This window comes from Ruditapes philippinarum, unplaced genomic scaffold (assembly GCF_026571515.1).
Source record: "Ruditapes philippinarum isolate M1 unplaced genomic scaffold, ASM2657151v2 ctg11263_1_1_1_1, whole genome shotgun sequence".
Classification (NCBI taxonomy): domain Eukaryota; kingdom Metazoa; phylum Mollusca; class Bivalvia; order Venerida; family Veneridae; genus Ruditapes; species Ruditapes philippinarum.
In genome coordinates this window covers 1-11,786 of record NW_026856459.1, presented here as the reverse complement: position 1 = coordinate 11,786, position 11,786 = coordinate 1, and the positions used below count along the sequence as shown (strand labels likewise).

Below are 11,786 nucleotides of genomic sequence, written 5' to 3'. Positions count from 1 at the left end.
CAAGGTCATATTGACCTTGAAAGCAAAAACGGTTTCCGATCAATAACTAAAGAACCCTAAGGCCTAGGAACTTCAAACTTGGTATGGTGATTGGTCATGACCAGTAGATGACCCCTATTGATTTTGGGGTCAAGGGGTCAAAGGTCAAGGTCACATTGACCTTGAAAGCAAAAACGGTTTCCGATCAATAACTAAAGAACCTTAAGGCCTAGGAACTTCAAACTTGGTATGGTGATTGGTCATGATCAGTAGATGACCCCTATTGATTTTGGGGTCAAGGGGTCAAAGGTCAAGGTCACATTGACCTTGTAGGTAAAAACGGTTTCCGATCAATACCTAAAGAACCTTAAGGCTTAGGAACATTAAACTTGGTATGGTGATTGGTCATGATCAGTAGATGACCCCTATTGATTTTGGGGTCAAGGGGTCAACGGGCAAGGTCACATTGACCTTGTAGGTAAAAACGGTTTCCGATCAATAACTAAAGAACCTTAAGACCTAGGAACTTCAAACTTGGTATGGTGATTGGTCATGATCAGTAGATGACCCGTATAGATTTTGGGGTCAAGGGGTCAAAGGTCAAGGTCACATTGACCTTTTAATTATAAACGGTTTCTGATCAATAACAAAAGAACCCTTAGGCCTAGGAACTTCAAACTTGGTATGGTGATTGGTTATGACCAATCAGATGACCCCTATTGATTTTGGCGTTAAGGGGTCAAAGGTCAAGGTCACATTGACCTTGTAGGTAAAAACGGTTTCCGATCAATAATGAAAGAACCCTTAGGCCTAGGGACTTCAAACTTGAGATGGTGATTGGTCATGATCAGTAGATGACCCCTATTGATTTTGGGGTCTAGGGGTCAAAGGTCAAGGTCACATTGACCTTGTAGGTAAAAATGCTTTCGGATCAATAACTTAAGAACCCTTATGCCTAGGAACTTCAAACTTGGTATGGTGATTGGTCATGACCAGCAGATGGCCTATTGATTTTGGGGTCAAAGGTCAAGGTCACATTGACCTTGTAAGTAAAAACGGTTTCCGATCAATAACTAAAGAACGCTTCGGCCTAGAAACTTCAAACTTGGCATGGTGATTGGTCATGACCAGCAGATGACCCCTATTGATTTTGGGGTCAAAGGTCAAGGTCACATTGACCTTTTAAGTAAAAACGGTTTCTGATCAATAACTCAAGAACGCTTAGGCCTAGGAACTTCAAACTTGGTATGGTGATTTGTCATGACCAGCAGATTACTCCTATTAATTTTGGGATCAAGGGGTCAAAGGTCAAGGTCACAATGACCTTGTAAGTAAAAACGGTTTCTGATCAATAACTAAAGAACGCTTAGGCCTAGAAACTTCAAACTTGGCATGGTGATTGGTCATGACCAGCAGATGACCCCTATTGATTTTGGGGACAAAGGTCAAGGTCACATTGACCTTGTATGTTAAAACGGTTTCTGATCAATAATAAGAGAACCCTTAGGCCTAAGAACTTCAAACTTGGCATGGTGATTGGTCATGACCAGCAGATGACCCCTATTGATTTTGGGGTCAAGGGGTCAAAGGTCAAGGTCACATTCTTGTAGGTAAAAACGGTTTCTGATCAATTTACTAAAAACGCCTAGGCCTAGGAACTTCAAACTTTGTATGATGATTGGTCGTGACCAGCAGATGACCCCTATTGAGTTTTGGGTCAAGGGGTCAAAGGTCAAGGTCATGACCAGTAGATACTTTATAACCCTTATTAATTGTTTGATCACTGGGTCAGACGTCATGCATAATAACCTTATCACATTAATTGGCTGCTGATAGGGGGCATACATGTTTTACAAACATATCTTGTTTTGCTAATATTGATATAAACAGTTAGTGATCAACTACAACACAATATACAGCCTATTTTTGTGTGGTCACAGTACATTTGTATTAAACTGTCAATGGCATTTTGAAACCATATCTTTCATTATAAAAATGCATTCATTTCCTTTGTTTCCTTTCACCATATGTATTTATCAAAGATCATGAATTAAACATTTTGTCACTGTCATACTTGAGTTTTGTTTTATGGATGTGAGAGAATTGCCCCCCACCCCCACACTCCCATTTTGATCTATTGATCTGTAGAAAAAATAACAAAATTCCATTCAATTTAGTCTAATACAATCGATTTAACTTCATACATCAATTAAAATAGTTTCAGGACCATTTCACCGTGATTCTGATCTTTTCACAGTGAACACAGGACAAGGACATAGCTTATTGGTCTATACAAAATTTGTTTTAATTCGATTGTGTAGGAAGCTTAAAGTTTATAGACACTCGAACCGTTCCTGTAGTTTCTTGCTCAAGGAAACAAGGGCTACCCCTGACCGGGTTAAAACCCCACACAGATAGCGATCCTTTGATTATTTCGATTAAGCCGTCCGGCGAGCTCAATAGGTAGAGCGTTGGACTCTGAGTCGGGCGACCCGGGTTCGATTCCCGGATGGCTCAGATCACTTTCGTTGTTATTGATCATGAAATATTTTCTACGGTCATTCGCACTGCACCTCTGCTCTGATATGTACAGAAGTTTCAGTTGCGGAAGTGAATGCAACTAGTACTGGTAAACTGCTTTACAGCATGTCCAGGAATGAGGCTGTGACTGAACTGTGCTCTGGTAAATTCAATGTGGCTCACTGCCGTGATCCGGAGTGGAAAGTACCAACACCACGATCCTTCGATTACTAGTCATGCCGCCACAGTGAATGTGTGTTTGACAAAACTGTTGCTTTATTGTCTAAATCTAAATATATTAATCATTAGTGTACAATAACTATAAAAACGCACTGCACGAGTCAATATTTACATGATTTTAACACGAATGTGCAAAAATATTTGCATTTAATTAAGTTGGAACAGGTATGTAATCAATTTCATGGACATCATCGTTACAACACCAATAAAACTATAATTACAAATTAACTTATTTTGTTTAGTTCCGCCCATTGCAATTGTTGTCTCGTTTAGGGTACACGCTTTCTTTTTCTTGGGGACTATATGCCGCTTTTTATGGAATAACAGGAAAGTATCACGTTGACGGTTCCATGATAACCGCTGTATGAACACTTCTGCGGGTGTTTCAAAACTTTACCAGTTCATGTTAAACTGTTGAATTCTGCATTTAAAGCCGGTGCTGGGGCGTGGACGGTAACTTGCATTTTCCAGTACCGTCCATGAACAGCTCAATCAAACCGAGCCGGCAACATTTTCATTTTCATCGTTTTGGGCGTTCCTTAATTGGGGATTTAGTTTTTCTCGAATAGTAAATCTTTCTTAAACTTAGTTATTTAAAGATAAAAATCATCGTACTGATAATTATATAAAAATTATTCGTGTTCGCAGTTGTTGTCCTGGTTTAATTTTTTCGAAGCACTTATAGTCATGGTTTCAATTTGCTTCAGCACTTAAAGTCATAGTTTTTTTTGTTTGTTCGCACTGATATTCAAATTTCATTTGTGTTTGCACAAATATTCTTGGTTTTATTTTGTATTCGCAAATATATTCATTGTTTCAATTTGTGTCGTACTAAGAATCATGGTCGCACTAATATTCATATAGAGTCATTTGTGTTGGCACAAATATTCAAATTGTTCGCACATAGTAATAGATCTATATATTTATGGTTTCGTTACTTATTCTCGCACTGGTATTTCTGGTTTCAACTCCTACGCTTTTTTTAATAATTCGTATCTTCTTTCTTTGTCCGGCGATTAATCTTTTATTTCGTTATAGACGAATATAATTCGAACAAACTACAACAAAAAAGTGCCAAGATAAATAATCGCAAGCTCAGTAATTTATCATATTGAAAGTTTCCATACTTTTCATCAGTTCAGTGAGGCGTTTCTAATCCGGACCTTTTCAATCCGAATGCTTCTAAAAATACATTTTCAATTAATCAAATAATCATTAAAGTTGTCAATATGTTGTTTAACCATTCTTTGATTAATATTGTTTGATTAATCTGTTTGATTGATATTTAAAGAATATATCAGAAATTAAATACATGTAGATAAATAAAAATATTAAAATTAGCTAGTGTTTTTGTTTTAAATTTTATAACCTATTCTTCAAAACGATAAAAGTCCCTGCTCGAATATACAAAAATATATAAAATTTTATAAATATCCAGCCAATGAAATTTCAGTTTTTGGACATTTAACAGCCTAATACATTGGCATGATCTATTTCTAACCGTGCGATCTTTCGACGAGCATTGCTCTTGCTTTTCTAGTAGAATTAACATTGATGGGAATATCGTGCCACAAACTATTAACTATGAGACAGGTTACTCAATGTAAAATAGCTAAATTCGACATGTCAGTTTGATAAATTTATATGAAAAGCGGTGACTTCTGATGACATTACTCATACTTTTATTTATAAGGGTATATACACAAGATCTGGTAAAATCCAAATCATAATTGAGCCGCGTCGATCACGACAAAACCAACATAATGGATTTGCGACCAGCATGGATCCGGACCAGCCTGCGCATCAGGATCCATGCTGTTCGCTTACAGACCCTATAACAAGTAGAGAAACTGATAGCGAACAGCATGGACCGTGACATGATCAGACTGCGCGGGGGCGCAGGCTGGTCTGGATCCATGCTGGTTGCAAACCCACTATGTTGGTTTTGTCATGGCACGGCTCATATAAGGGTACACACAAGATCTGGTAAAATCCAAATCATATGAGAATGAATATGCGTGGAGATGCAGAGATATTTCCAGGACGAGGTAATTAGAGCTAAATCAGCTTCAAGAACGTGTGCGTATTAATTTGTGTGTACAAGGTATCTGCGTGCGAGTATAATTCTGATTGTACGATGTTAAGTGCGTATAAAACAGCGTGCAGCACACGAGGCACTGAGAGTATAATTTTGATCGTACGAGGTTAAGTACGTATGAATCTGCGTGTTGAGGTAATGCGAAATGCGAATTATCTTCTGCGTATATGTGTAATGCGAGTATAAGTTTGAGGTAGTGCAAGTGTAATAGAAACTCAAATTTCAATCAGCTAAGAAAACGTTAAAGTTGTATTATTACGTTTTCATAAACAATGAATGCAGTTGAAAACATATTTCGATGCATAAAGATGCTACATTAACTTAAAGTGTATGGCTTATCATAATTTTAAAGCCCATTCTTTCAACAACAAAAAATTACTTGTCATAAAAAATATGCACTCATTTTTTTTTAAATGTTTATTACCTGAATTTATTATTCTGTATTTTCTAGGGGAAAATCACAATAGCTAAATAGTTACGTAATTAGGGTTATAGTCAAGGTGCTTCTATAGAATCAAAAAATTTTATAGATTTAAATTTAAATTCTTGTAATGAGCATTTTGACATCTTCTTTACATAATTCTGTAAAAATTCTCGCTACCTTTGTTATTGATTTACAGAGACTCATATACAAATATAAATATACATATTTAAATATAGCTCTGTGGTTTTTAGTTGAAGCCGTACTTGTAAGTACAAAAACTGGGTAAAGAAAAGTCCTAGACCTGAGTGCAATATCTCATTATAACTCCTTATTTAATCTTTAATAAATATGTTATTTTAGTTACAATTGTTTATGAAACACACCTATGTTTACCAGACAAGCTGCTTATCAACAATTTTGCAATAGGTCAAAATATTCATTTGATGTCCTTGCATGTATATATATACAGTCCATGGCGGACAGTACTGATACAATATAGGACTATATAAGTATATAGATGTAGAGCTCGATCTATGCCTCTTAATTTCTGGCGGGTATATGCGTAAGCATATTCAACAATATTGCCAGTTAATGTTTAAACCTGCTTGTAGCTGCAGTTACTTTATTATATTTTTTTCACGATGATTACAAACAGTATACATGTGTTTTAATATGTTCATCGATCCGAATGTTGATCGACTTATAAATAGTGGTGCTCTAGCTGTTCAAATATATAATGTGATGTGGGAAGACAATCCTGAAGATATCATAATTATATTCCTTTATGTGGCATTATTGTAACCACATCAGCTGAGTTCTTAGTCGTTTCATAAACGGTCTGCAATGGTCACGTTTCTATCATCATGTAATCACTGACTTCGTCAGGGCCTCAATATTTTGTACAAGTATGGTGAAGCAAAAGAACACTAGTCATTTAATATCCTCTCTACAATTTGAATTATAATTGACGAGTGAGAAACAGTGATTATTTCTTTTATAACGAATAAAAAAAATGAATCTTACATTGAAGAACATAAAAATTCACACTTTTGTCGTTTCTGTCTCCTTCCTTTTATAATTATTAGCTAAAACTAGCAGAAATCTACTAGATTTCTAATACGATGGTGAAGTTTCCACCATAAAAGCAACAATATCTGAACGCTTAAATACAGTTCTAGGGAGATAAATAATATTTTTGTATTTATTTAGCATTTTAAAAGTGTTTTATATTTAGTAATTTCTATTATTTCAAATAGTAATGAAAAATCCGATTTATATGTAACACAGAATGTGAAATAGCTGTTTGGTTTCATGCGCATGAATATACGATAATAATAATTCATATATGTTTAAAGGTAAGTTTTGAAAAATGTAAATGTGCGTGAATGAAATATTTCAAAGTAATCGAGTTCATATGTTTTGTTTTCTTTACATTGGGAATTGTGTGAGATACCGACAAATTATTGTATTTTTAATTCAAGATCTACTTCGCGTATAAATATTTCGTGACCTAGTTATTTGGCACTACGGTGTTTACCACTGGTTACGCACCTTGAATGCATCGAAAGTAAACTGGTGAGATTGTGGATTTTAAATCGAAAGCATGGTCATGGCTGATAGATACGTTGAAGATATACGAAATGGAAGAAGATTTCGCGGTCCTAGTCCTGCAAACGGATTCTCCGAAGACAGCAGCGACGAGGAAGAACGTGGTAAGCGCTACCGCAGACAAAACGAGTTTCCGTATTTTTAGTCGCTATCGGATATATTTCGCTTTAATTAAGAATTAGTTGTTATTAGTGATTATGCGTTATTTCTCCTAATATTTAGCTGATTTTTTTTTCAGGTGGAGGCGGTATGCGTGTTGGAAATGATTTTCAAGTGAAAGTTCCTGCCTTTGACCCAGGTAAAACCTCAGAAGGGCCTCGCTCAGTAAAAAAAGTAAAATGGGAAGTCCAATTCATACAGAATTTACGTTGTATGAATAAGGAATCCCAGTATTTAGAAAATATTAATAGTCTTACTTTACACTTGAATTAAGTAATCATTATCATTTTGTCAGTTTTGTTAAAAATCCTTTTTGTATGATCCAAAAAGGGAAGTAATTTATGGCAAATTTATAATGATTCGTCCCATTGACAACTCGAAATTTTGGAACACTACCGAACAATAATTATTTATGGTCTTTTCACGCCATGCCATTTAATTATGTCCACACATTTTTTACATTTTATGTGTAATGGTAACCCTAGTTTAGATCTATTTAGATATTCAGGGATTTTTTTGGCTTATTTTATAGCTGATATTCGGTCATATTCCCAAATGAAAATAGTACCTTTTTCCCAATTCATAGGAAAAAATTCCCAATTTAAAGTTACAAATTAAAAATATTGAAAAACAAACTCTAAAATCTTTGAAAATAAGGATTTCTTCACTGTTTATGGTGCTTAAATGTTTGAAGATGCGATCCTAGACAGAGATTCTTTGCATTCAAATTTTTATTTGAATCATTGCAAAAATTTAAGTGATGCATTTTTTCCGCAATTTTTAACAAAGACATTGATGAAATTCCCAATTCCATGGGTTTGGGACATGTTCCCAAAATCCTGGAAAAAAATCCCTGATATTGTTTCAATATATTAACCACAGTCACTGGGGGGGGGGGGAGAGGGTTCACACTGCAATGGAAAACTTAAGTTAAATAATTTAGCATCGGTTTCATTCATTTTAATTTGCACAAAAATGAAATAAATCTTTAAAAAATCTTATTTACTGTCCGTGCCGAGTGGTTAAGGTTGTTGACTTTAAAACCACTTGCCCTCACTGCTGTGGGTTAGAATCCCGACATGGAACTTTGGATTCTTTCATGTATGGAGGCTATGTCGGTGTGACATAAAACCCAAATAAAAAAACAACAACAAAATAAAACAACTGTCAAGAGCCTAAAAAAAGTTGTAAAGATTGCAGACTCCAAAGTCCAAAAATTTAAATTTGTAAATACACAAATCTCTGTACAATGCCAAGATCTTAGTCATTTGGCATGTAGTCACATTGTGGTCCTCAAGAAGTTATAGAAATCATGCCCTTGGGTCTTGCCTGGGAGTCACTTAATTTATGTAGACTTACATAGTTAGAATTGGGTATTGTGTGAAATCACAATGCCAATAGGATAAATATTTGACATGAAGCATTTTATAGCAGACATATAAATATTTTAAAAATTATGCAGAGCTGGTAAAATTGACAAACCCAATGTGACCGCATTTAATATTTTAATATTAACACATTGAAATAAAAAATTGTGACCTGTATCTCATGTGAGCAGTCTAGGGCAATTATGTCCCTCTTGTTTAAAGACCTTTTCTTGTAACCCTATAAATTAGAGCTTTTTAGGACCGGTTCTTATTGCACTGTTGAGTACTTATGATAATTGATTGTGTGTCTATTATTAGCTCTTGTTGTTGAATACATATATATTAAGTTGAATATATTGCAACTTCAACAAATAGCAATATCACTGTTAGTTTTACCTTGCTTAAGCATAAGTTAAGGTGAAATTTTGTAGTACAATGATTGTTATCCACAATTTATTTAGTTGATGTATCCTCTTTTACCACATGGTAGATTTGATACTTATTTCACAGCAATGATTCTTAGGCTGCCTTCCTGGACAGTTTTATAAATTTTGCCTCAAAGGGCAAAATTGGCCTTACCCTTGGAGTCCCTAGGTTTAAAAAGACTTAAAGATGTTTTTATTAAAGACTTTTCAGGAGTTTTCATTAAGACATACAGACAAAATTAAATTGAAATATTGTTAGAATATGATAACAGAAACATTTTAAGCTAAAAAAAATGGGTGTCATTGATTTTGTTTTGAGTTATCCATCCTGACTTAGTCTGTTTTTGCTTAATTCAAAGGCAGATAATTCATGATGATAGATAAACAATACCTTATTTTTATGCCCCCGCCATGAAATGCCTGGGGCATATAGGGTAACCCTATTCTGTCAATCCGTCATCATCAGTTTCCATTCATTATCTTATGAAAGGTTGTACACATTCAACTCAAATTTGACATATGGATATATCATGAAAAAATACAGGTCATGTTCGAACTTGGTCATGGTCCAATGATTTTTGACAGAGTTATGCCCCTTGATGAAATTTTCAGTTTCCGTTCATTATCTCCCCAACGGTATTACACATTCAACTCAAATTTGACATATGGATACATAAAAGGAATGCACAGATCAAGTTTGAAATTTGGTCATGGTTTAATGATTTTTGACAGAGTTATGCCCCTTTCACTTTGAAAATAAAATGAAATTTACAGATTCTATTCATTATCTCCCTAACAGTATTACGCATTCAACTCAAATTTTACATATGGATACATCAAAGGAATGCACAGATCAAGTTTGAAATTGGTCATGGTTCGATAATTTTTGGCAGAGTTATGCCCCTTTCACTTTGAAAAATATATGAAATTTTCAGTTTCCGTTCATTATTTCCCCAACGGTATTACACATTCAACGCAAAGTTGACATATGGATAAGTTAAAGGAATAAGCATGTCAACTTTGAATTTGGTCATGGTTCGATGATTTTTGGGAGAGTAATGTCCCTTTCACTTTGAAAAAAAAAGGAAATTTTCAGTTTCTGTTCATTATCTCCCCAATGGTTGTACACATTCAACTTAAATTTGACATAAAGATACATCTCAATAGGAATAAGCAGTTCAAGTTCGAATTTGGTCATGGTTTAATTATTTTGGACAAAGTCATCTCTCTTGAATGTTGGAAAAATTTTGAATTTTCTATTTCAGCACTCCTACTTTTGTGGAAATGTATGGAGTCATTATTTTGGCTACAAATATGCAATATGCAATTTACAAAAGGTTAACACTGAAAAGTTTCAGTGCCTTGAACTTTCTTTAAAAATGGTTTGTTTACATTGAATAGTTTTAAGGGCTTGAACTTAAAATGAAAAAAATAGTTTGTGCAAACAAATTAGGAACTAAATATTGTATTTGTAACTTCTGAATTTTGGGCTGCATGCGGGGGCATCCATGGCATGACATCTCATTTCCAGTTTCTTATTTTCATTTAGCTTTTTTGTGCCCACTTAAGAGGCGGGCATTTAGATTTACCCTTGTCCGTCCGTTCACTTTTGTGTCGCACGTAACTCAAAAAGTATTTGACCTAGAGTCATGAAACTTTACAGGAATGTTGATCAGCATGTGTAGTTGTGCACCTGGGTATTTTCGTCTGGATATTTTTAGTATTTTCAGAGTTATTGCCCTTGACCTAGTTAAATTTTGCAATTTTCAACTTGTGTCGCATGTAACTCAAAAAGTATTTGACCTAGAGTCATGAAACTTTACAGGAATGTTGATCAGCATGTGTAGTTGTGCACCTTGGTATTTTCGTCTGGATATTTTAAGTATTTTCAGAGTTATTGCCCTTGACTTAGTAAAATTTTGCAATTTTCAACTTGTGTCGCATGTAACTCAAAAAGTATTTGACCTAGAGTCATTAAACTTTACAGGAATGTTGATCAGCATGTGTAGTTGTGCACCTGGGTATTTTCGTCTGGATATTTTTAGTATTTTCAGAGTTATTGCCCTTGAGTTAGTAAAATTTGGCAATTTTCAACATGTGTCGCACGTTACTCAAAAAGTATTTGACCTAGAGTCATGTAACTTTACAGGAATATTGATTAGCATGTGCAGTTGTGGCACCAGGTATTTTCGTCTGGATTTATTTAGTATTTTTAGAGTTATTGCCTTCACTTAGAAAATTTTTTGCAATTTTCAACTTGTGTCGCAAGTTTCTAAAAAAGGATTTGACATAGTCATTAAACCTTATAGGCAGGTTGCTCAGCATATTTTAGATTTGCAACTGGGGTTTTGCTTGTGGATTTATCCAGTATTTGTAGAGTTATTTCCCTTGACTTAGTAAAAAGATTGACAGAACAGTGGCGCGATGGGCACCCGTGTCCTATGGACACATTTCTAGTTTGGTTCTGAGTCATTGTGCAAAATTTCAAGAACGAATGAAGCGCGTATTTTTTCCTACTCATTATTTCTTAAAAAATGGCATTTTTTTTTATTTAGAAATTTTAAGAAATAATTTATGGAATTTTATATTATGTAATGTGATAAAAAAAAAAAAAAAAAAACAACAAAATAAAACATGTAGAAGTTAAAGCAAGATTTTATAGACATAGGTATGTTATCTGCCCTTGAAATGACCTCAAATAAGTAAATAATAACTTTTGTTTTGCTTGAAATATTTCTGTCATCATATTCTAACCACATGTCAAGTTTAAAGAAATTCTATTGATTCACAGGCTTAATTCTGCCGATATGTCTATATAAAAACTCCTGAAAAAATCCTTAAATAGGTAAACAGATTTAAATTATCTTGCATGAAATCACATGGCCTAGAGATAAGATATTTGGCATGTTGTTTATTTTGATCTAAAAAACTAAAACTTACACTGGATAGGACAAGAAACACAACAA

General features: G+C 34.5%; 1 protein-coding gene across 1 annotated transcript; it reads left to right on the top strand.

Annotated features, from left to right (window-relative positions):
- Positions 1–6,776: 6,776 nt before the first annotated feature.
- Positions 6,777–7,167, top strand: LOC132746625 (REST corepressor 1-like; the record flags this gene model as incomplete). The annotated part of the gene is given in 2 exon segments (XM_060735842.1): positions 6,777–6,973; positions 7,108–7,167. Coding segments are annotated over 2 exon segments (169 nt in total), but the record flags the coding sequence as incomplete, so codon positions are not given.
- Positions 7,168–11,786: the final 4,619 nt, after the last annotated feature.